This window comes from Phascolarctos cinereus, unplaced genomic scaffold (assembly GCF_003287225.1).
Source record: "Phascolarctos cinereus isolate Bilbo 61053 unplaced genomic scaffold, phaCin_HiC Scaffold_4;HRSCAF=312, whole genome shotgun sequence".
NCBI lineage: Eukaryota > Metazoa > Chordata > Mammalia > Diprotodontia > Phascolarctidae > Phascolarctos > Phascolarctos cinereus.
The window spans coordinates 409,869,111-409,895,855 of NW_027555847.1; the positions used below are offsets into that span (position 1 = coordinate 409,869,111).

The following is a 26,745-nucleotide window of genomic DNA, read 5'->3' on the forward strand; positions in this document are numbered from 1 at the left end:
GGATGTATACGGGAATAATTTCATTGGTATAGCAAAATGCCATGTGAGGAAATGCCTTCTACCAGTGTATAGTCCTAGAGAGCTGCCTAAAGCACCAAGTGGTTAAATGACTCGCCAGAGTTACCAAGCTAGGAAGTATCTGAAAGGGAATTGAACTCAGGACTTTCAGGCTCCAAGGCCATTTCTCTACCTACTACACTGATGTCTTTCATATCAGCTACAAATGAATCTCATCAATTTATTGAAGCAGAAAGGACCTATATTTGGTAGTACTTTTCTAGCAACTGAAGATGGCATGTGACAGATACAACGCTGAACTAGAAGTCAAGAGACCCGAGTCCCAGCCCTGCCTTGCCCTTTCCCTAGGTCAGTGACCTCATAGGAACAAGTTATTAAACTTAGGTGGGACTCAGTTTTTTCATCTGTTAAAATAAAGAATGAGTGACTTCTACAATCCTGCCATGTACTAGGTACTTAATAAATGCCAGTTAATTGAATAATTGATAATTTGAGATTAGCAAGCTGAGGAATTTATAATTATTCTTAAATTTGAAAGTAATCTTTAAAAGCAATATTTGAAGTCCAGAAGGTCATTAGTAGGGAGTAGATAAAGATATTACTCTATGAAGCATAAGGGGCTAAGTAGATCACATTGAATGAATAGAACATTGGAGTGTGAAACACTGAGGAGTGGGGACTACTTGTGTAGGTGCTGATGTTCCATGTTATGCTACAAAGATGATCTCTACTATTCTGTGTTGTGATTATAAAGGACCAATGCATTATCATCTAGAAAGCATGACTATGTGGTGCAATATTCTGTCCAGAGACTTTGGCTATAGTGATCAGACTGATCAAATTTAACATGGCAATAGTGCTTTCACTTTAATTCAAAAAACACTTTTTAGGCACTTCTGGGCAAGGCATTGTGCCTCGATTCTGGGACATACACGATTGAAAAAAAATGACAGTTTCCTCAAAGAACTTTGAAATTTTGAGGCGTTTCCACTCAGAGAAGAGACATAATATAGTTAGTATTTATATATATAGCACTTGAAAGTTTGCAAAAAGCTTTACCTATTTGAGCCTCACAACAACCCTATGAGGTAGGTTCTATTATTATCCCCATTTTGGGCTAAGAGAAGTTGAGTGATTTGCTTATGTACCACAGTGGGTAAGTATCTGAGGATGGATTTGAACTCTGGTCTTCCTGACTCCAAGTCCAAAACCTTTTCTACTAAGTCACCTTGGCTGCCTACAGGTAGTTTGAAATTGTAGACTTTAGAGCTAAAAGAGAACTTTGGGATCATGTAGTCTGATCCCTTCATTTTCCAGAAGAGAAACTTGATACTCAAATCAAGCGACTTGGCCCAGACTATACAGGGAGTAAATGGTAGAGCTCAGATATGAACCCAGGTTTTCTGAATCACTTTTCTGCCCTATCATATTATCACTAAAGTTTACAAAACTATCTTACTTATGACTCCCTTAAATTATCTAATTGTAGACCAGTTCTATTAAGAACCCCTGCTTTATTTTTTCTTTTAAAATGGTATTTCCTCTTAGATTTTAACTGTAATCAAGGTTAAAGAATGGCAGGACATCTTAACATTCTACACTATCCCTCTCACAATCTCCATTTGTAATCAGAAATACCCGCAAGACTTTAGCTTTGGAAGAATCTCTACATGTGTTATTTATAAACACACTGATCACAGTTCCTTGCTCAATGCATATGCTCAACAAATATATGAATCCTATGGAAATAACAGATAGAAACTACAACCATCCACCAACATTTGGTGGCACAGAGACAGGAAGTGTTGTTACACTGGCATCTCACTACAACACCATTACTTTTTAGGGTAAATTCAGTGTAAGCTGAAGCTGTCTTAGGCCGCCATCAAAACAAGCTTAATTATAGAACCACTAAAAAAGCTTAATTATGAGGCATGCTCACCAGGAAGGGATTCCATAACACCAATCTTTGGCATAGCTTTATAATGAAGCTTCAATGTACAGTATGTTGATGGGAAATATTTACTTATTGTATCCTAAATTTGGATGAAAACACATTTAAACGTAATTTCCAAAGAAAGACTTTTATATTTTCTGATCTCAACTAACCCTTAACAAGTTTACTTATTTTAATGTCATCACTTTTGCCTATTTTCTATTTCATTGAATAATTAGAGGGGTATGAATTTCTAAAAAAAAAATCAGATTTCTCCTAAAATGAATCCCACTTGGGGATTATGCTCATTTCAAAGGAAGTATAGCCTTGAGGCTACATTTGTGGTAACAAGATGAAAAAGCAACTTTTTTGAGATTTCATTCCCTTTTAACTTATCTGTTATATTTATTATATACATTTCACCACTGAAAAAATAAGTTTTGAAAAATTTAGGAAAGTATTACTGATGCAATAATTCATATACAGCTTTTTAAGATGCAAAGTGCCGTAGAGTCTTTGCATACGTCACTTTTTTCTAGGTATATCAACTTTGGAATTCAGGGAAAAAATTTACAGAACTTATTGAGTGACACCAGATAGCAAACAAGGTATAAATTGTTTATCTCCCTCTATTGCCCCCTCATTTCGTTTGTAGTAATCCAATTTTTCCATTCCTTCTTAGCTACTGACATTTTCATCTTGTTTCCTCTCTTCTGAATTATCTTGTATGTCTTGTTTTTAAAAAGAAGACCCACATATTTATTCATCCCAGAAACAAATTAATCTGGTTTACCTTTGAGCTACTCACAAGTAGAAACTACATTAAACCACAGCCAGCTCATACCCACCCAGTAATAGAGTCTCTACTTTTACTACTTTGCTCTTGTTTGGTACATCATCATTATGAGAAACATAAAACTCTATTGGTCAAGATGTTGTGAAGGAACGCTCAGCAAGCTAAAAGGGTGATGATATAAGGGAAGAGGTGAAAGAAATCAGGTATTTAGGTAAAGATATAAAACTACGTGGATAGCTTATAAAATTCCTGTCTGTAATCTAGATGGTGCTTGAATGTTATGCCTGTAGTCAGGAAGTTGAAATATGGCCTCATATACTTACTAGCCCTGTGACCCTGTGGGCAAGTCACTTAACCGCTTTCTGCCTCAGTTTCCTCTTCTGTAAAAGGGGATATTAATTGGGTTGTTGTAAGGATCAAATGAGCTATTTATTTAAAAAAAAACTCTTTGCACATTGTCTAAGACCTAATAGGCACTTAAAAAATGCTTGCTCCATTCTTTCTCCTCTGTAATCTATACAATTGAATATTTATGCAGAAGGTTAAAAATAACTCAGATCCATCTACAACAGTTGAAACAATTGCAGGGCTAAAGAGGTCTCTATGGGAACTTGAGGCCTATTTTTATATTCATGGTCTGCCATCATCATCATCATCATCATCATCATTAAAAGGTACTTTTGAAGACTTTAGTTAAATGTAGTACTGTATTAAGTGCTATATAAAGACAACTATTAGAGATTTCATTTGATATCTAGAAGTTGAGAGAAGGGAGGGAATTTTAAGAGTTCAAGTTGAAAATAAATTTACAGTCTGAGAGAAAACAGACTCAGAGTTCTCCAGCGCTAGAAGACAGATGAAAACAACCTCAGATGTCATCTGGTCCCTCCCATTCCCCACCAGCTACTCTGCTTTTGAACTTCTTCACCACACTTTCCTGCCCCAGGAAACTCATCATTGGGAAATCTCATTATCCTGCAAGATTGAATAAGCCTTACCTTGGCACTCACATCTCATCTGTACTCTTGCCCCTCTGATTAGACCCTGTGATTAGAGGGCAGGACCATGGGTTCCAGGGCCTCCCTTTAAAGAGGGGGCCCAGCGCAGCCTTCTCCCCATTTTCCACCAGGTATACTGCTTTTGGACTTCTCTCGGTGTGGGATCCCTTCTCTCCTCTCTCTCTTACTTCTCAGTTTCCTTTTATGGGCTGTCTTCCCTCTTTAGATTGTAAACTCCTTAGGGTTGGGATTGTCTTTCTTTTCATTTGTGTATCTCCTCCCAGCACTTAACACAATGCCTGGCTCTAGTAAATGCTTAATAAATGTTTATTGACAATTAACTAGTCCAACCCACTCATTTTACAACTGAAGAAACCAAGGCTCCAGAGATAAAATGAATTGCCTGAGTTCATAAGAAACAGGAGAAGTTGGATCCGGATCTAGATTCTCTGACTTTATAGAGTCAGAGTTCACAGAATTCTACAGAGCCAGTTCACTGCTGATTACACTGTACCATACTGATTCTTCAAGCATAAAAGCTAAGACCCATCTTTCTATCTTCCATAGCAATGGAGTCAAACTCAATTATAAACAGGGGCCACTAAACCATATATAAGGATCCCTGTGGGCTACATATTGATTTAGTTTTAAAATATAATATTATTTCTGTTTTATTGTATTTTAAAATTTTTTTGTTAAATATTTCTCAGTTACATTTTAATGTGGTTTAGGTTGCACTGAGTGTTGTGGGGTGCATGTGGCTCATGTTCTATATGTTTGGCACCTCTGTTCTATAGAATCTAACATATTAGATACTCATTAAATGGGTGCTGAGTGATAAAAGAATGAAATGTAGAGACCTGATTCCAAGGAACAGGCAAGAGAAGTCTCTCCTTGTCTTTAGGTATGACTACATCCAAACTACTTCAATAAATGGTGGACCTAGGCTAACCTTCAAATATCGAGGGAAGAGATTTTTAGAAGCTCAGTAATTTATTCTCGCATCTAATGCTCTAGAATGCTCTCCTAAACATTTAATTTAAATCCATCCTGTTTCGATTTAAACCAATTTCTTCTAGTAGGGTTAAAGAGATAATCTTAAGAAAAAGAATTATATAGGTTAAATTTTGAGAACTATTTGAATGTCTTAAGGGAAATAGTAAGAGACCTTGGGGAAATTTAAAAGCAGATTGGATAACTTGCTAAAGCAACTTATTAAATTTTCTCATTCCTATTGGCCTAGAATAGGAGAGATTTTCCCTTCAGCAAAATGGGTATCATTTCCTAGGCCCTTAGCTTCCTGCTCAATCCCATTTCCCACTGCACAGTTAGGCTCCTACAATGCATCAAGGCCTAACCAGTGATGGTGATTTTTGCTATTCTTCATACTGAGGACAACAGAGATTATAATGGTCGTGGCACATGTGTAGGGACATGTACGGTAGTGGCAGATACTGATGGAGATCCATGACACTACTCCATTTACACCCTCTGTAGCCAGATGGAAAATGTCCTACTACAGGACTGAGACAATTCAGCACATCAACCCATCATCACATAAATGATTTTATATATTCACTTTTGAGAGCTCAACTTTACTCAGGATTGCTAAGTATTTGTCTTTAATTGCCTTCAGAATTATTTGACAATCTCTTCAAAACATTTTAAAGTGGACACTGTTGATGTATTTAAAAAAAATAGTTATAAGACAATTAGACTTCTTTGAACTGGTATTTTTAGGGAAAGAGTTTTCAACATGAATGGTTCAAAATGGCTAAAATTTAATCTTGAAGTGCCAAAATTTGTATTCTAACCATTTTGGATGAAAGCCTTTTTACAGTGTACTCCACATTTCTGCCTTCTTAAACAGAACATGAAGGGCACAATTCAACCTTTTTTTATTTGTGATGTTTGGGGTCATCATTATGAACACCAATTACATTCTAATACAGTGATGTCCTGAAAGATTTTTGAGGTGTAACAGCTTAAACTTATGCTAAAATAGTCAGAAAATCCTCTTCTTAAATTCTTATCTCTTTAAAAAATTATTTTAGTTTCCTCCCATCTTTCCCAAATAACAGTAACTCACATTTACATAGTGTTTTAAAGTTTACAAAGTGTTTTTCCCTTAACAGCCTTGTGAGGTAGGTAGTGTAAGTATCATCCCAATTTTACAGATGAAGAAACTGAGGGTCAGGGAGGTCATATGACTAGCCTATGGTTACAGTTAATAAGTACTGAATTCAAATCCAACTCAATCAATCAATAAGCATTCATTAAGTGGCTATGTGGCAGGTATTGTGTCAGGTGCTAGGGATAAAAAGATAAAAATGGAAACAATCCCTACAGTTTTACTGACTCCTGGTTGAATGTTTGAAAAAAAAATGCTCTGCAGCTGTCAGTGTGGCTACTCACAGCCACTCCTCCCCACTCCCTCCCCTGCCCACCCCAATTTCCAATATTATTTGCCACTTCTAATCTACTATGTCTTGAGAAATCAGATAATCAAGCTTTTTAGAAAAGTGTGTAAAAGTAAGACCAATTATATCCCTGAGCTACAGCGTTTGTCACTTAATAAATCCTTGTGGATTTATTGACTGACAGAGGGCTGAAGGCTCTTATGAATAAAGCTCATGAACTCCAATTCATGGACTTTGTGACACTTCTTTTGGCTCTCTTTCTTTCAGACGCTTGGCTGTATTTTGGACAAAGTGGCTAGATGCCTTCTGGTCAACAGGTGCCAGCCACCATATAAATAACCATTCTCCCATTTGTCTTGATGCCAATATGTACCTCAGCCACATAGAAAATCAAAGAAGCCTTACCTTTTTGTAGAGACTCCTCAGATCTCTGTACTGCCACATGCTGTTGAGGACCTGAGATGCTGCCTTTACCACTTTTGGAGAATGTCTGATGCAGAAAGGAGAGAGCGAAGAAAGACAGTGAGCCTTGTACCCAGGGCACAACTCAGCCAGATTTGTCATGAAATTTTAAAAACGTTTGCAATTTTTCTGTTTCTGTTTTCACCTTGGTTTAAGGTTTACAAAGTACGTTTTCTGCAAGCAATCTCACTATAAACCAGTGAAATAGGCAGTATAACTATTATTATCATGCTTGTTTTAAAGATAAAGAAACTGAAGTTTAAATGCAAAGTGACTTTGGTGAGGATCTCAGCACTCTTATGTAGCACTCAAGACTCAAACTCAGGTCTTCCCTGTTTCCCACTGTACCAGTCTATCTTAAGAACAACTGAACAGGTTGTGGTATTCTTCACTGAAAAACATCAAGTCTGACTATTGGAAAGGACTGACCAAGGGGATCTATTTGTAAGTGGGAAGGAAGGAGTTTACCTTTTTTTTTGTTGAAAATATAAAGAAAATGCAGTAGAATACAGTAGAAATACAATAAGTACAGAAACATGGTAGAAATTTAATCATCAGTGGAATAGAAGTCTACTGAAGAGACGGAACAGGCATTTTTTGGCAGTGGTGTTTGTCACATGTATAAGAAGAGAAGGATGTTCATTTTTGTCTCCTTGAGGTTGGGGTACAGCAGGCTCACTAAAGATTTGTAGGGCTCATCTATGTCTCACACTGAGGGATTGGGCTTGGGCTCAGAGCAGACTTTGGAAATAAGCCCTCTACAAGATTAACTAGTGTGGGTGGGTGTGTAGGTAGTACCTATTAATAACAATTTTACCTATTATGTTAATAAAACAATTCAAGTTTGGTACGCTTAGAAATCTACTGGGGTTATACAGCAAGCACGTTTAAAAGAAATTCTGGCTATGAATATATGTGTGTTTATATGTACACATGCACACACAGATATGGTTAGGAAACTGCCCACTGCAGAGACTCTGCCAATGCAGATCATTAATGATACATACCAATTGAAAGATCATCCCTCCTTGATAAATCTATGCCAACAAAGTGAAGACTGGAAGGGTCTACCAAGCTGGGGAGGCTTGAGCATAAGGCTCCGTTGTAGTCTGTGCACCTGTCACCAAGGACCAGCCTAGGTGAGACTCATCATCAGGGTGATTTTGGGGTGTCATTTATTTATTTATTGGCCACATCAGTTCTAGAAGGTTATCTACCCAGTCTTAGATGTTTTATCTGTTATTAGTGGAGGAAGTAATTACACTGATAAAATCATGGATCCTCGAAGTAGCAGATCACAGGATTATAGATTTGGGGATGGATATATTTGAAGTAAGTCACCCAGACCAAATTGTACCAATCAATCAATCAATCAATAAACATTTATTAAGCGCCATTTCCTTCCCATCTTGGATTTTTTATAGTTAAGGAAAGTGAGATCAAGAAATTAAGGGATTTGCCGAAAGTCATAGAAGCAGTAAATAACAAAACCAAAATTTGAACCCATATACTTAGATTCAAAACACAGCACTCTTTCCAATGCCAAAGCATTAATGTGTATACACATGTACACATATATGTATATGTGCATAGATACACATATGCACATATGTGTATGCACATTGACATAGTCCTATATTTGTATTTGTATTCTCTGCTTTTGACTCTCTGGAGTACTCCATTATGCCTGGCGCCTTCTCTCTCTAGAGCTTCCTCACCACCCAGGGCCTTCTCACTCTGGAATATCCTTTCACTCCTCACACTAGAGAATTTCTTCTGGAGTCTCCATTTTAGGGATGGGCCCAGAATGACCATCCTTCATTCTCTGCCTAGCACTGCTTCTATTTTTCCGGCATCACCACCGTCCCTTACTTCCATTTCTCCTTCCCCTTTCCTCTGCTTTTCAGCTTCCTTTTTCGTGTTGTCTTCCTTTATTAAGTTATAAACTCCTTAAGGGCAGGGATAATCTTTCTTTTCTTTTCTTTTTGCTTGTATTTTTATTCCTAGTACTTAGCACAGTGCCTGACACTTCGTAAGCATTTAATAAAAGCTCATTGTTTGCCCGTCTGCCATATACCAACATACATATTTTAGTTCTCATGAGTTCTCGAAATGTTTCCGTGAAAGAATGGATATTCTATTATAGCGATTTAATTTATACATCGCCTTTCACTGAAAAGGTTGGTTAATGGCATAGAAAGTTATTACGTTACAATTACATCCAAAGTTATTACAAGTATCGTGCTTTATATGTAATACTGAATTACCATGATTTAAGAATAGCTTTTAATCTTTTTGCTGATATAAATAATTTCACTTAATGTTTCTTTGTTGACTGTGAATATTTTCTCATTTGTATAATCAACAAACATAGACGTTTATAGTTATTTGCGTGTCTCACCTAGCTGTTTGTCCCTAAAAATAGGAAATCACTACAGCTACATCCGTAGAAATATATAAGTAGCAAGAACTAGAATGGGAAACAATTTAGTATGTAAAAAATCTTTTCAGTGTAATTTCTTCTCTGGACAATGACAAAATGAAAGAGACTGTGAATAGGCAATGACTAATAAACTGAAGCCTGCCCATTTAAATGACAATAAATCACAGTATTATCACAACTTTTGAAGGTTAAAATGTCTCTGCTTTCTTGCTAGTCTTTATTTTTGAAACACCAGACTAATGCTATAGCAACTTCTTTTTGAAGTATTTCAACTACTTCATATTGATTATTTCTACTATGACAAGTGATTATAATAGAAATTCCAATCCACAACTCTTTTCTGACAATAATCATGAGACTGTGAATAGCATTTCTGCCTAATGGCAAGTTGCAGTCATACAGTCAACATTTATTTCCTATGGGAGAGTTAAAAGTGCAAATACAAATGAATTTATGAAACAGATGGACAAGACAGAATGTCAATGATGAGTTTTCAGAGCAACATGAAATGAATACCGTAAATAAAGTTATAAAGACCTCAAAATAGTGACTCTAAGATGGTTCCTAATGGCCAGAGCTGACATGATGGCTAGATGACCTGGATGAATGCAGCCTAACTAATCTGACTGGAAAAAAACCAGTAGCTCCCATGTTTTGTGGCTGGTTTAGGCACCTCTGTCATTAGCAGGGGTCCATTCAATATTTATCTCTATCATTTGTCTTCAAAAGTTATGATGGCCTACAGGGACCTAATCAATGATAATCACTAGACCCAGCTGGTGATCGTGTGGATAAAGCCTTTATTTTTCAGTGTTAATGTCTTGGGTCTTCTTATACATTTGTAAATGAAACAATAAACAGAAACCTAATGGAATTGCAAAATGAATAATAATAATCTTACTCCAATATATGGGAAATGGAAGACTCTGACACACTTTTATAAATGATTGCCCTGTAATTTTTTAAAGGAAGAATCAAATTAGAGTTAATTCCATTTCAGGTAATAATTTTCCAAGAACAAATTTAGGGGGGTAGATTTATAAGCATTTTATAAATTTACAAGGCTGAACTCAATTTTCAAGCTATACTTCATTTTAAAATTCCATTTTCAATAAAGAATTCTTATGACACAAAAATGTATGCTAAAAGGATATGTGGAAACATTGGCATCTGTGGTCACAATGCAATTGGGTATGATGTTCTGATAAAGAAATACAGGGTAACTTTTCTGGTTCAGATTTTTCAGACCAGTGAAGAGAATTGACCATTTGATTAGTATTGAAGGACCATGAGAGATGAAGAAATTATCATGAATTATATTGGGGGTATAAATATTTGTTTTCAACCAAGAAAAAAAAGGCAGTATGAATTGAAGAACTGATGAGGTTGGCTACTTAGTGAGAATACCAGCTCTTCTATAAAGTCTTTCCTGATCCTCTCTTTCCTGATCTTGGCCCATTTAAATTTCACAGAGCATAATGCTTAAAGCTTTCTAATCCACTTAGCATGTATTTGATTCAATTTTAAAAGTATTTATTAGTCACCTAATATGTGTCAAGTACTATGCTAGGGGATGCAAAGACAAAAAACGGCTCCTATTTTCAAGAGGATTATAGCCTCATTCCCCCTCCTGGGGGAGGAAGAATATATACATATATAAGCAAATATAAAAATATATACAGTATCATTTCCAGGGGATGGAGGGAGTAGAACTGGGAGACTCTGGACAGGCATTTTGTAGTAGGTGGCTCAAGTGGAACCTTTAAGGGAGGTAGGGGTTTCTAGAGGCAGTAGTGACAAGGGAGAGCATTCTAGGCATGTGGTACCGTCTATGCAAAGGCATAGGGGAAATGGCGTGAAGAAGGGCAAATAGGCCAATTGGACTGGGAAGTGAATGAAGGGGAGAATTCTGGATTCAGTTTGAAAAGAAAATGAAGCAAGACTATGAAAGATTTAAAAAGTGCTAGATCATTACTTTGCATTAGTTATCTTTGTGTATGCGTTATTTGCTTCCTTTAGATTATAAGCTTCATAAGGACAAAGAGCATGTCGTATTTAAATTCTGGATTCCCTCTAGCATAGTGCTCTGCAGCCATGTTGAGTTGTAGCACAGAACTGAACTGAACTGTATTGTGTGGTGCTTGATAAGGCTCAGTTCTCCACTTGCTGTACATCCTAAACATAGACTCTTTTCAGCAATGCCACTGAACTCCTATTATTGGATAACAAAGCTTGAATAAAGCATCTGACCCGGCCAAAATGTCTGGCTATCAGAAGGAGACAGGGCTTTCACATTATCATTTAAGATCTGAGGGGGCAGCTAGGTGGTGCAGTGGATAGAGCTCCGGCCTTGGAGTCGGGAGGACCTGAGTTCAAATCCGGCCTCAGACACTTGACATTTACTAGCTGTGGTACCATGAGCAAGTCACTTAACCCTGACTACCTCACCAAAAAAGAAAAAAATTGAGTCAGAGAAGAGTTTCTTGGATTGTTAATATGAAAAGACAATTCTATCAATAATAACATTTAGAACCAGAAGTGGTGACCTTAACAGTCAGTATAATTCAAACCTCTTAAATTACTGATGAGGAAACTGAGGACCAGGGAGGTAGAGTGCCTCCTCCACCCTCCAAGTTCGAACAGGAAGTGTTGGAACCAGAATTCAAACTGAGATTGATGACTTTAAATCTCATGTTCTTTGTTTGTTTGTTTGTTTGTTTTAGGCAATTGGGGTTAAGTGACTTGCCCAGAGTCACACAGTTAGTAGATGTGAAGTGTTTGGTCTGAGGCCAGATTTGAACTCAGGTCCTCCTGACTTCAGGGCTGGTGATCTATCCACTGCACCACCTAGCTGGCCCAATCTCATGCTCTTCATATTGCCCCGATGTTGTTCTCTAATCTTGATTAACTTCACCAGATAATTTTATTTTGTTATCGAGATAACTTCAAAGGCAAGTGGATCTCTTCTTTCAGGCTTTCTGGTTATTATTCTGAGACTGTTGCATTAGAATGTAGGCTAAGCATAGACATCCAAGCTCTAAAGAGGCAAGTGAGCTTCCAGGCTCTCCCAACACCTCTCACTGAAGCATATTGATCTCTGTGCTTATGAATATGTATAGATGTGTCAGCATGTTTTTATGAGCATATGTTTCACTGTGATTTTCCTGCTTAAGCAGCAGAGAAACACACTGAGATGACTTCTCAGCACTCAAAGCAGTTAGGCTTGAGACTTTTTAAGTGCTTCTGATGTCATTCACAGAAGAAAACTGTTTTTCTCCTGATGCTGAGGCCCGTTTCATACCGAATGTAATATTGCAGGCTACAGCTTAAGCAAGCAATCTCCCCGGTGGCGTTATTACATCAGGGCTTAATGGGGCTTCTCTACTTAAGAGGAAAAAAAATTGAATCATAATATTGGATTGATGGGTGACCATGCTTGAAGGTCTCAAGGTCTCTAAATAGAGATTCTAAAAAAACCTCACACAACAGTATTTACACTAACATTAAATGCAATTATAATGCAGCAAGAAATCCCATAGCACAGAACTCAAGAGACTTTAGTCAAAAAGAAAGAAAAAAAATTAACCTTGTGTTTCTAAACGTGAATGATACTTTCTAGCAAGAAGGAAAATTATGGAACTATTTCCTCTGATGGGAAAAAGTCTTACTCCTTTCAGCCATTTACTGTAGATAAAGTTTTCTTAAATTTGATAATTAATTAGAATGTAATAAATTAAGATTCTAACCTCTCTGAAGACAGGGGTTGTTTGATTTTTTTCTCTTTCTATTCTCTATATTATGTAACTGGTATGTTACATAAAGGAATAGGAGTAGGTACTAGAGCTGTGATTTCCTTGGTATAGGGAATCTATAGGTGACAAATCTTTATCAATATGTCATTATCTTCCTGGAAACTTAAAAGAGCTGCCTAGAACATGGAGAGGCTAGGTAACTTGCCTAAGCTAACACAGACAATGCGCATCACAGGTCAGACTTGAACCCTTATATAGGACAGGTATTTAATAATAATAATGATGATTATTGTTTTTGCTTAGGATTGGATGACACGATAAAATCTTGGGGAGAAATGTTCATTTTCAATCTTTTAATCCTTTTTTTTAATTAACAGATGAATTAATGAAAGGCAGTATGGCATAATGGTATAAAGTACTAGTCTTGCAATAAGAAAGACTTTTGTCCAACTTTTACTTCTGAGATATCCTTGCTACATGAGCATGTGAAAGTTACTTTACCTCTAAGTGCCCCAGAAAACTCTCAAAGACTATAAGTTACAACTAAGTTTCTAATGGGTAGAGGAAATTTTCATAAAAGCAATTCCCCCACAGAGATGAAAAATCAGAGATCTGAACAGGAAAAAAATTATCATTTATTCTTAAAACAATTTAATTTATGATGTTGTTGTTCAGTCACATCTGATTCTTCATGACCCCATTTGGGGTTTTTCTTGGCAAATATACTGGAGTGGTTTTCTATTTCCTTCTCCAGCTCATTTTACAAATGAGGAAACTGAGGCAAACAGGGCTAAGTGCTTGCCCAGGCTCACACAACTAGTAAGTGTCTGAGGCCAGATTTGAACTTGGGTCTTCCTCACTCCAAGCCTGGCATTCTATTCACTGTGCCATCTAGTTGCTTATTACTTGATGTTAGATGACATTGAAATTTATGTGTTAGAATAATAATCATTTGTTTCACCATTTGTTCATTTAATCAATAGCTTATGCCATCATCAAAATACATGAAGCTAATACCCTACAGCTGATCTTACTTAACGTCATTTTCTGTTACTATTTCACCACTTTGAATCTGCTTTCCTGCCTGACCTCATCTCTATGGAATAAGATGCCCTCCCAGGATCACTTCCAAACTCACTACCATGCTGCTAACTTATGCCCTGATTGACACCACCTTTCTCAGTCAACTTTCCCCTCTGATTGGAAGGCTGGAGGGCAGGGTACCAAATTCCTCCCAATGTCTTTCTTTATGTCCTGTCTTCCCCTCCCCTTTCCTGCTTACCTTTGTGTGCTGTCTCCCTCTTGATTGTTAGCTCCTCCAGGGCAGTGACTTTCCTTTTATTATTTGTATCCCTAGCACTTAGCACAGTACCAGGTGCATAATAAATGTTTAATAAATGTTTATTGGACTAGATTGGATTGAACCTATTACAAGCAAAAAAATTGAACAAGCCATTGCTTCAATATTGATGGCATTTCTAGGGTTACCTCATTGAGAAGCATTGTAGTATTGTGAATAGGGCACTGGACTTGGAATTAGGAAAATCTGGGTTCAGATCTTGCCTTAGATACTTACTAAATTTATAAACCTGGGCACATCCCTTAACCTGTCTGGGCCTCATTTTCTTCATCTGTAAAATGAGGAGGTTGGACTTGAGGATCTCTAAGATCTCTCCCAGCTTGATAGCTCTGATTCTATAAGCTATTCTGTTAATGTTTCCCTACAAGAATCTTTCTGATGGCTTGGTTTGGGCCAGAAGCTTATGAAACAGACATGAATTATTTTTTCAAATCTTAATTACTAAGCAGTTTTGCTTTATTATTGGGCATGAATAATGAAAGTCTTTCTTGTTTCTCTCCTTTTAACTAGCAAGGTTAATTAAGCAAATGATTTACAATTAGGTTAAATAATGCATCTCATAAGTAGCTGAGACAAGGTGTACTTATTTGACATCAATAATATTTATTTTAAGAAGACCCAAAAGTGTGAAGCAACTTGATAACTTACTTGTCTCCCTTACTCTTGGAGATGCCAACCAACTTCTCAATGCCTCCAGCATCCCGTAAGGCCTTGGCATTCTCCATGTTCTTAGTTATCACTTCGTGCAGAGTACAACAGATGGCAGTAACCGTGTCATCAGACATGGCCTTGCTGGCTGAGCTGTTGCTGTTGTTTCCTCCCGGAAGCCGATGGACCAGGTCTCTCATGGCATACTTGCCTTTGGGAAAGAAAAGGAGGGAAGAGGTTGAATTGAAGCCAGAAGAAAAATGGTAGTGGTTGAGGTTGGTAGAGGCAAGCCTAAGAAAACACAGAAGGCCAAAGATATTTTGTAAGTTTCACATCATAGCATTATTTTTGATCGCGTAAAAAGGAAGGTTTTCTTATGTAAGGGAGAGCTACAACTTTAAAAGAAAAAAAATCAGAGGAGAGTGAAACATACTCATATATACCAGTTTTTTATTTTCAAACTGACTTTGTTCCTATTATTTTATGCCTCAGTACCTTTTCTGAAAGAGATGTAGAAAGGGAACTGAGTGATTACAAAGAGACCATCATCTAAACAAAGCAAGACCAAAAAAAAGTGGCACATCCCCTAGGGAGACCTTTAGGATAAAACAAGGGCTTTGAAGCTTGAAGTCAAAGATAAACAAGTGGACAATCACAAATGTTTTAGCTATTGTTTTCTTTTGAGGAACTCCTAGTAGGATGGAGAAGAAAGGGAGTAGGCATTTATTAAGCACCTGTTATGTGCCATTCACTCTGCTAAGTTTTTTACAGTTATCTCATTTTGCAAATATTATTTCAGATTAATGACTGATGTAAATCTTGCACTTTCCAAGAATACAATTATACTGTTTTATATCAAGAATGGCTTACGTGACTAAGAAGAGTAGGTCAAAATTTATCAGTGGTTTCAACAAAGGGATGGAATTATTTTGTTTTCAACATTTTAACATCTATCTCATTGATGAATAAAACAATTTAACAAACATTTATTAGTTATTTAAGCATGGTGAGGGATTCAAGATAAAAAAATCAATAGGGCTATCACATATCTTTGTGAGGTTAATGATATTATTTTAGGCTTTTAAAATGATGTTCTATTGTTTTATATGGCAGCATCAATGTATTTCGTATAGTATTTTTTTCTTTTCTCTTTAAGGCGTCACATAAAGCTTATAAATGTGATAGGAGGCTGTAGGTCTATGGACTGGCCATTCCTGCCGTAGCCCCATTCTTTTCCCTTTCGTCACTTCACAAGTAAGATCAGTACTTCTCAGAAAACCGTTGCTATGGTCTTTTGGTCAGCAGATAATGTCACTATTTTTTAAAAGTTACTTTAATCCTTCAGGTAGTAGAGAGAGACAGAACAGTTTTGAGCTAATGCCAAAAGCCATTAAAAAAAGTATTTGGGAAATCATCCAAGAGACTGACAGATTTTTGAGTGCTTCCTATTTCCTATGTGACATATACTAGCCCAGAATGAAGAAGATTTAAGGGATACACAATTTGTTTGTAGCCAAAGCTAAAGTAGCATGAAGACAGAATGAGTATACAATGACATGGAGTGATATGAGAGATATCTATGCTCAAAAACATCTCTTCCATTAGCCTACCATTAGGTCCTGGTTCAAATAATAAAAATGCTATCAAATTACCAAAAACATTAATCATTAGCCATTAGCATTCCAGGTAGGATTATGTAGTTGGATTATTTTGCCAATTACTTAGCAAGGACAGGTGAAAATGGAGAGGATTGCATGGGAAAGGAAGCAGACTATGGGAAAGCAGGCTTCAGTTTGGTGCCTGGAGGCCCTGGAGACCAGGGAATCACAAGAGGGGTCAAAGTCCCATGAAAAACATCATTAAAAAGGAGGAAGGAGGGCAGGGTGATCTTTTGAAGAGATTCGGAATCAGGAGCTCTGAGTTTGGACCTGACAAATGATTAGCTATGTAATTATTGGTAAGTCATCTAAACTCTTCAGAGCCTGTGTTTTCTCATCTGTAAAATGAAAATAATAATATCTGTTCTACCTTCATCACATGGCTGTTGTAAGGAATGTTTTATAAATCTCAACAAACTGTATAAATATGTGCTGTTAGGTTCCCAGTTTGAATAAAGGTAAGGGAGGAGTCTGGAAGCACTTATCTACTCCATAATTTTGGCCTATGTAATAATAGTATGTTATTATGTAATTAATTATGTAATTATATAATTTATTATCGCTATGTAATAATAGTAATAGTTATGTAGTACCTGCTATGTGCCACCCACTGTGCTTAGCCCTTTACAATTATTATCTCATTTGATCCTTACAATAACCCAGGGAGGTAGGGTTCATTATTATAGTAATTTTACAGATGAGGAAACTGGAACAAACAGAGGTTATGACTTGCCCTGAGTCATTCAGCTAGTAAGTGTCTGAGGCAGGATTAGAATTTGCATCTTTCTAAATCCAGTCCGCAGTTCTCTATCCCCTGAATGGCCTGGCTGCCTCTGTAGCACTTCTCAGAGAAAATACACAGAATCATGGGATAAAACTAGAAATGGAAGAGACCTCAGAGGTCATCTAGGCCTCATTTAACAGGTGAGGAAATGAAAGCTCAGGGACATGCCCAAGGTCACATGGCTATTAAATATTGGAGGTAGCATTAAAACTCAGATCCTCTGTAGGCTAGTTCTTTACCCCACTGAATCTATCCCTCATAAATAGATTCTTATGAAAACCAATCATAACAGGAATAGAAAGGAGAGGTTAAGTATATTAAAGAAATTTTACAATTGCAGTTTACAAAGACATTATACAATAATCTCTTTATATATTTCAGAGACCTGTTGGGTAGAAAGTCCACTGGACCTGGAGTTAGGACCTGGTTTCAAGACCTGGCTCTGCCACTTATTGGCTGGGCGTGCCTTGAACAAGAAATTTAACCTTTTTCAGACTCAGTGTCTTCCTCATCAAAATGGGAATAATAATACTTCCTGACCTCACAGTGTTGTGAGGCACAATGAGAATATGAAGGGGCTTCACAAGCTTAATGGGTTATCATATGAAACATTTAGGGTCTCACTGTTGGTTAAAAATTAAACAGTAATGTTGTTTGGATACTTTAAAAAAGCAACAACAGAATCCACATAAAATATTTGTAAATAAGAGCATCTCTCATAATTTGTCACATTTACTTGTTCATTACAAAACAGAACAGTGTTCCCCAGCATGTTAAGCTACTTGTACATGTGTGTCCTGTCTTGTCCTGCTGGGTTCTTGAAGGAAGTGCCAGAGGCACAACAGCTTTGGCAGCTTCTGCCAAGCTGGAATGACTTCGAATATAATTCTGGTAAGAGATTCTACCTGGTATTTAAGAGGCCCAGCCTCGATAAGTTAGTACAGAGGGCAGGCTGGCCGTTAAGTGATATATTCTTTGGTCATTAATACACAGGAAACACTGACCATTTAACAAATCTGATTCAAATCACATTTATTGACTTTATTTGTACAGGGCACTTGGGCTAGGTATTGGGGTATAACAGATGAAATAATCAAAAGTCTGGTCATCAAAAAGCATTTGAAAGTATACATCTACCAGGTGCCAGGCTCTGTGCTAGGCACTGGGAATAAAATGATAATACATGAAACACATAATACATACATGATAATACATAATCTCAAGGAGCTTTTATTCCAGTGGGGAGACAATATAGCAGGTTCCCTGTTTTCAAGATTCTTACAGTGCAGTAGAGGAGACGGGGCACATACACTAATTCTATAAAACATATCAGAAAGTAGTAAAGGCATAAAAGGGATGAAGAGAGTGATGTGAGGTTACTTCCAACTGGGGGATCATCAGGGAAAGACTTCAAGGAGGTGACATCTCAATCAATCACTCACTATTTCTTCAGTGTTTACTGTGTGCCAGGAAGGCACTGTGCTAAGCAATGGGGATACAAAAAGAGACAAAAGACAGTCCTCACCCTCCAGGAACTTACAATATAAAGGGAGAGACAACATGCAAACAAATGTATTACAAAGTAAGCTATATAGAGGATAAACAGGAAGTAATTACCAGAGGGAAGGCAATAGAATCAAGAGCGGCTGGGGAAGGCTTCAAGTCAAAGAAGGGACTTTAGTTGGGACTTAAAAGATGCCAGGGAGGTCAGTAAGTGGAATGGAGGAGGGAGAGCTTTCCAGGCATGGGGAACAGCCAGAGAAAATCCCCAGAGTGGGGAGCTGGACTATCTTGTTCCTGGAACTGCCAGGAGGTCAGTGTCACTGGCCTTGAGTATATTTTGGGAAATAAGATATGGAATGGTAGGAAGGGGCTAGAGTATGAAGGGATTCGAATGCCAAACAGGGCATTTTATATTTGTTCCTGGAAGCCATGAGGAAGCACTGTAGTTTATTGGGTAGGGAGACATACAAGTTAGATTTTAAAGGACAGGATTTCTACAAACAAAGAGAGAGAGAGAGAGAGAGAGAGAGAGAGAGGGCATTCCAAGCATGAAGGATGAAAAGCCTAGTGAAAAGTGAGTTGTTTATTTTGGCTGGGCAAAGTGGAAGGACATAGTAAAGGTGTAAAGGTAAGGTGTCACCAGACTGTGGAGCACCTTTAATGTCAAGCTAAGGAGAATAAATTTTATTTGGTAGGCAATAGGGAGCCATTGAAACATTTTGAGTAGAAGAGTGATCACTCTGGTGTTATTATATCTTGATTTTGTCTCAGCAAGTTCTGTAATTTGGTCTTATTTCCTGTTATCTCTTTCAAGACACACTTGCAGTTTTAATCGAGAAAAAAAGTGAATCAAAAGTAACCATACATCAACTATCCACAGTAAAAAATTCAGCCACGGTTTTAGAATTGAAAGGGATCTAAGAAGCATCATTTAGTTCATTTTACAGATGAGGAAACAGAAATGAAGAGAGTTTAAGTATCCATAGCTAGTGGCAGAGCAAGAACTAAAATCCTGGTCTCCTGATTCCCTATCTAGTACCACTGAGCATTAGTATTAGTCACTGAACCACTAAACACTTATTCCTTAACAAAGGAACTTCAAGCATCAAGACTATTTTTACTCAGACATACTCCACACCAGCCAGAGCCTGCATTGTAAGGTCATTGTACATGTCAAAGGTCATGTGAGCTAAGAACTACATGGCCTTTTGATTGCATTATTAATACATTCAATATTATTATTCCTGACTTTCTCCTTTCAACACATCAGGCTAAATCTGCCAGCATCGAGACCATTCCTTCTATCAAGATCACAGATTCACTCTCTTAGGTGCTCAGCTAGCTTTACTGCAGTCGTGTCCTCCCACCTCCAGCTTCTAATTCTGTCCTTTCAATTTGGTTATGGAACTAAGCAAATGACAACCTACAGGCAATGTTGGTTTTTTTTTTAAGATTTTTTTAAATGGAATTGGGGCAGTGCCAAAGTTACTTCTCTCTGTTTTTCTTTTTCTCTCAGTCATATTTTGTTAGCTCCTAAACCGCTGTTTTAAAATTTGACATCTTATACCTAATGAGATAGCATCCTATATTGCTTAATGTGGCAGGGTGTGTGTGTGTGTGTGTGTGTGTGTCTGGGAGGGGGTGGTGGTGCTGGAAAGGGAGAGCTCCAAGAATTGGAATAGCTGCTCCAGTCAGGTCTGACAGCAATAAGACACAGAACTATCTTCTTTTAGTTCTGGCCCTTATTCAAAGCCTTTGCTTAACTAGTCTATTTTAGCTATACTGCATCTGACAGGAGATGCTGATGTCAAAACCACTGATAAGGGAGAGATTGAAGAGACTCATTCAGTCTATGATAGGCAAGGAAGTGGGGAAACACAAACAGCTTGGCTGAAGGCCTCAGTGGAGTCTGTTTCTTTCCACTGACACCACTTAAAAGAGTTTAGGGAAGACACTTGAGGCAGGGAGACTCCACTGAGCCCTTTGGTTTATCTACTTATCATTAATTAAATCAGACGTGACTCTGGCCAAGACCCTCTTTTTGTGAGGCTCAGCATACTCAGAGGAGATGTTATCACTTCCACAATTCTCTCAATCTACTTCAAGATGACAGTTTTGAGTTATAAGGGAATTGGATGATAGAAGCTCCCTTTTGTCTTTTTTCCCCTTGGCCGCTGTTGCCAGGGGAGAAGATAACATTAGGCAGGAGACAGTGTGAGAAGAAGATGAGGAGGTTCAAAACACTTGCTAAAGTTTCCTGGTAGATTATGTGAACGTCTGTGAGTTTTTCTGGCTAAAAAGTAGGATGATGAATGGGAATAGCTTATAGGCGCCAGTAATTTGCGAATAAACATGAAATCTGGGGCCTTATTTTATATGTGTCTCTATTTCATCTGTCTGAACATCTCTTTCAATGTTATCTTCGTTATATTGGACATATCTGCTTAGTATTTCTTTTATATAAATATGTAAACAGAGGTTAAAGGTAAATTAGTTTCTAAATCAATAAATGATAATGATAACGATGATGAAGAATTAGAAAAACTGTCTTACAGGAAAAAATTAGACATATTTTGCTTTAAGACAGAAAGAAAAACAAGGAAAAATGAGTAAATATTTCAGAGATGCAAATGTAGGTGCAATATAAGGAAAACCTAGCTAACAGAGCTCTTTGAAAGAAGCTAAAGCTCAGGCATAAGAGTTTCTTTTTATGGGTTACAGTGGCAAGTTTATTTTATATTTTCATGATGCTGGACACAGGTTTTCTGTTTGGCTTTTTATTTTTTCAGGGAAGGATGAAAGGTAAATGTATACATTACTCAAATGTATTCAAAGCCTTTAACAAAGACAGGAGAGAAAACATATAGCTGAGTGTCATATGTAGACAATGGAATAACCAGACTGACACAGTTCATAGAAGACTTAGATTGGAAAATGGCTGAGACAATATTAGCATAATCCCATTAAGTTAGTTTCTTAATGCCCTTCCCCCTCATTTCTGACAACATGCCAACATTCATGCACTTTATCCTGTGGTATTAAGTATTTATTGTTATACCATATCAATTCTTTTGAAATGTTTAGATGGATCAAAAATTAGTTCAATCAGCAAAAAGTACAAAGAGAAGTTCTATATTTACTATAATTGAAATTTCTAGGAAATGAAGTAAACTGAGATACTGGGGAGAATAAGTATGAAAGGCAAGTTTGAGAAGCAACATCATGAATTTTCATGTTTAATTCTTTGTACCTTTTATTTTTTTTGAGGGGGGTCCTACTTTTATGATTTTCATCAGTGTGGAGGGTTCCCAGTGTAGAAATTGCTTCCACTGGTACACATTGGCAGCTCATCTATAACTTAGAGCCTTAAAGATTTGCCGGGGGCCACTGAGAGTTGTTAATTTCCTAGTATGTATCAGAGGCAGGATCAGAATCCAGATCTTTCTGATTCTGAACCTGGCCTGCTATCCACTACATTGTGCTTCTCCTCTTTTTGTAGCTATGCGTATGTGTGTGTGTATTTAATAATAGGTAACATTTATGTAGAGGTTCAAAGTTGGCAAAGTGATTTACAAATATCTCATTTTACTCTCACAACAACTCCGGGAGGTGGGTGCTATTATTTCCCCCATTTTACAGATGAGGAAATTGAGGCTGAAAGGTTAAGTGAATTGGGGTCATACAGTTAGGAAGTTTCTTAGGCAAGACTTGAACTCTGGTGTTCATACTATCCACTGTACCAACTAGCTCCTTACTTAAAAAGAAAGGCTTGCTTATGTATTCATACGCATATGCAAATATACATATAATGTATATGTTTTATATATGTGTGTGTATGTATGTGTGTATGTGTATATGCACACACAGTATGCATTTATTATTATTCAGTTGTTTTTCAGTTATGTCCCATTCTTCGTGACCCCATTTGGCATTTTCTTGGCAAAGATATTGAAGTGGTTTGCCATTTCCTTTTCCAGAAGAGGAAACTGAATTAAACTGGGTTACAAGACTTGTCCAGGGTCTCCTGCCCACGGAATAAGTAAGTGTCTGAGGCCAAATTTGGACTTAGGAAGATGAGTCTTCCTAACTCCAGGCCCAGCACTCTATCCACTATGTCATCTAGTCACCCATATTGTATGTATATATACACACATACATCTATATCTATATCTATATCTATATCTATATCTATATCTATATCTATATCTATATCTATATCTATATCTATATCTATATCTATATCTATATAAATACATATGCAATTTTAAACAAAAATAGAAGTGTATATTGCATATAAGCAGAGTTTATTTACTCACATTAGAATAAGAACTAGTGGTACTTATCTGTACAGACACAAAGAAGATTTAAGCACCCACTAACCAAGTGAAATGGAATTATGCCAAACAGGATTACTGAATATAGTCTCTCTTCCTCTAAAGGGATATTACTCTAAAATTAAATGGTCTAGTCTAGTCTAGGATATCAATATGGAAGGCAAAAAAAAAAAGCAACACCACCTTTTTCAAAACTCTGAGGTCTTATAAAAAGGAATCCTGGGAAATTCACTGAGTAGTTGAACATCCAGTTCAATGTTAAATTCTCACAATGCTAAAAGTTGAAAGATGAATTAAAGTAGTAAATGGTAATATGGACAAGAAATTTGCTGAGCTATGTGTCTAAAATACATTTGTATAAAAATAATTCTAAAAATAAAAATAATAACTTTAGCTAATTTTAGCAGTTTTGGTGAAGTGCCTCTGTGAATAAGAAACTGATTTTTGAGTAGTATTGACTATGAGCGCAGCACCTCATTTGATACATTTTAAGAGGATTTAAATAATTTGATTAAATACCAAGCATGACAGACAAAAATAATAACCTAATTTCATTGCCCAATTTTAGTGGAAAAGAAATGAGTGAAAAATTTAAGCTTACTGAATCTAGCTTGAGGGCAAAATTATAGGAAAGAAATTACTTTTATGGCAAGATTTCTAGCAGGAGAGTGTCCCAAAACACTTCTCCTATGGTGATATTTTCAGCAAGAAAATGATGTGGTATATCTGAGATAGGACTGGGTCAGTATTTTCATAGGAAAAGTTTATTTTTCAGGAATGAGAACTGAAAAAGGACTCCTTGACCCTAAGTTATTGGACAGAGAATATTAGTGACATCTTGGTTAATCCAAGTCATTTGGAAGCGAACTAACATTCTGTCCTCTTTTGCTGCCTGCTAAGTTTCCTTGATCCCCATATATTTTTCCTTTTTTTTTTTGTTTTTTTTATGACCAGAATCTATATATTCCTTTGGGAATTCTCTGAGAAGGGCTGAAAAACCCTATTCCAATGTCTAGCACATGTTACTTTATAGAAATCACTTCTATCAGTAGACTTGATTGACATTTTCATGAAACAAATGTCTCTGTGTGTATGCATGTGCACACGCGTGTATGTTTTACTCCTTCATAAACACATGAATGAAAATGGGGTAAATAATTTTACCAAGAAATGTTATTTTCATATTTCTAAAAAAGGACAGTAGGGAACAAATGGTAATGAAGAGGCAGGGTATGCTTGACTTCTGTTGCATGTGAACTGATCTTGTATTCAACATTTCCTAAACATTGCCTTCCACCTTTATTAATGGATTTTTTTTTGCATAATTCAGTTACACTTAGCACAATTCTATCCCTATAATAAAAGAGATCTACTTTCCTGATAGGTATAACTAAAGCAATTAACAGTAACACACTTGGACTCCTGGAGACTGGCCATTTACCCCTGCAGTAGGTCATCTCAGTGACAGGAATACTTCACTGTGAGATATGTCAGCATGTATCTATCACCAAGAAAATGACCCTTGCAGAGAAAAACAGAATCAGACAGCAATGTTCACTTTCTTTCCCTAAAGACAGAACTTCCCTTTCATAGCAAATGTGGGAATCCTGAGATATTGATTTAGCTCAGGGGGCATGTTTAAATCTATATGAATTAACAAACACTTTTAAGTGGTAGAACTTTTGGTAGTAGAGTGATACATTAGCATAAGAATCACAATAATGCAAGGAGAGCTTGGTTTTTAGGAAGATAATAAAATCAGAAGAAAAACAAGTGTTAATAATCATAATTCTTCCCTTCTACCTTACAGTTATAGAATTTTTGCAAAGTGTTTATGTTTCATTTAAATTCTACCTAATAGAATTAAGAGACCAATAATGAATAAAGATAGGAGAGGGTGTAGAGGGAAGGGAAGCTGGTTTCACAGTCATGAAAATCTATGTTTAAGTAGAGATCTAGGCCCAAGTCCTACTTTGGGTATATACTGGCTAAGTAATCCAGGGAAAGCCATGTGACTTCTTAGGATACCAGGTGGCTTTCTGAGATGATAGCGTACAGAAATGTTGCCCAATGTCATTATTAGAGAGAATTTCCTCACTGTTAATTTTTTGCACCCTGATGAAATCATAGGTCTGGACCTCCTGATACCAAAGAACAGACATTTAGTAAAGCATTTAGTAATTTAAAAAGTTATTTTCATATACATTATGTAGTTTTATAGGAATACATATAATATAAAGTATGTATAGATCTGGGGAATTTCTGTGTAATGTTCTATCTTTCAAGAATGAAAATAAAGTTAAAACATCCTCCCCCCTCCCCCCATTAACCAGAATTGTTCTTTTGCTGAGAAAGCCTCACTTAAAAAATTAAAATTTTAAACTGAAATTTTATTTTTTATTTAGAATCTAATGAACACCAAAAGGGGAAACATTTCCATGTACAAAATAAAACAGAAAAAGATGACTGTGTGTGGAAACAAATCTCAAATTTAAAATATTCACTAGCCATGAAATGAACCTTAACCTCTCTGAAGCTCTTTGAGGCCAGGGACTATTTCACTTGTGAATATAGGCCTAATAATATTACATTGCCCACTTCACAGGGTTATTGTAAAGAAAGTGATTTGTAAATGATAAAGCACTAAATGTGTTATTATCTATGATTGACACAGAGATTACAGGGAGGGAATGGGTAGGAAGGAAAAAAAAAGAGAGAAAGAAGGGGAGAGAAACAGAGAGAGAGTGAGGAGGAGGAAGGAAGGAGAGAAAATGTGGGAAAGAAAGAGAGAGAGAGAGAGGGAGAGTGAGAAAGGAAAGACAGATGGGTGGGGGAGCTGGTTCTTGGCATGAGCACCTACACTACCCACCACTTGGTTGTCTTGGAATGGTTTATCTCTCCAGACACCTCTCTTGTTGTGGTAAAGTTCTAATGAAATATAATCAATAGCAAAAGGGAGCTTGATCAAGAAGATCCCCAAGATGTCAGATAAGAAGCGCTGTTTCTCTTGTTAAACGTAAACATTGTAGTGGTACTTCCTGATTATTCTGATTCTGCCATAGGGATTCTAGAGCCTGATAAAAGCTTATCCACTTTTGCCTTATTTTGGCCAGAACCAGGTTTCCGCACAACTTTCTGGCTGCCTGCCTTCTGGCTATCCTTATCTCTCTCCCACTAGACTGTGGACTTTATTCCTGAGACCCTGTGGTCTGGATATGTTGAGCTTTTGCTTTAAAGACCTTGCCGAGAGCCAGACACCCCCCCCCCAATCTGTTCTACCTCCCTTTCATGTGTTGTCCTTCCCTAATGGAATATAAGCTCCATGAAGTTGGGATTCTCTTTATTTGTATTCCCAGCACTTAGCACTGTGTAAACAATTAAATGTGTCTCTTTCCCTTCCCCTTTTCCTTCTCTCCCTCCTTCCAAAAAATATCAGAAAGAGGCTATTGTTTAGAAAACACATTCTGAAGTTTTCTTTAAAAAATCAATTAGAAGCGTTTGACTTCGACCTTCCATGTAATTTACATTGTGATAAATCTGAATGAGTCTCAACAGCCGGCAGGAAGGTCCAACATAAGTCTCCTAACAGAAGATGGAGATAGGACAGCTGCCTCCTCCCCTGCAGGTAACTTA

At 37.0% G+C, this 26,745-nt stretch overlaps 1 protein-coding gene across 3 annotated transcripts in view; it reads right to left on the reverse strand.

Moving 5' to 3' along the window:
• The window catches only part of CTNND2 (catenin delta 2), a 1,167,765-nt gene that overhangs the window by 56,549 nt on the left and 1,084,471 nt on the right, over nt 1–26,745 (reverse strand). For all 3 annotated transcript variants that reach the window (XM_078153315.1, XM_078153314.1, XM_021004430.2), the window contains 2 exons: nt 14,834–15,044; nt 6,574–6,658 (listed from right to left, as the gene is read on the reverse strand). In XM_078153315.1, coding sequence (XP_078009441.1) covers nt 6,574–6,658; nt 14,834–15,044 — 296 coding nt within the window. The remainder of the gene's footprint in view (nt 1–6,573; nt 6,659–14,833; nt 15,045–26,745) is intronic.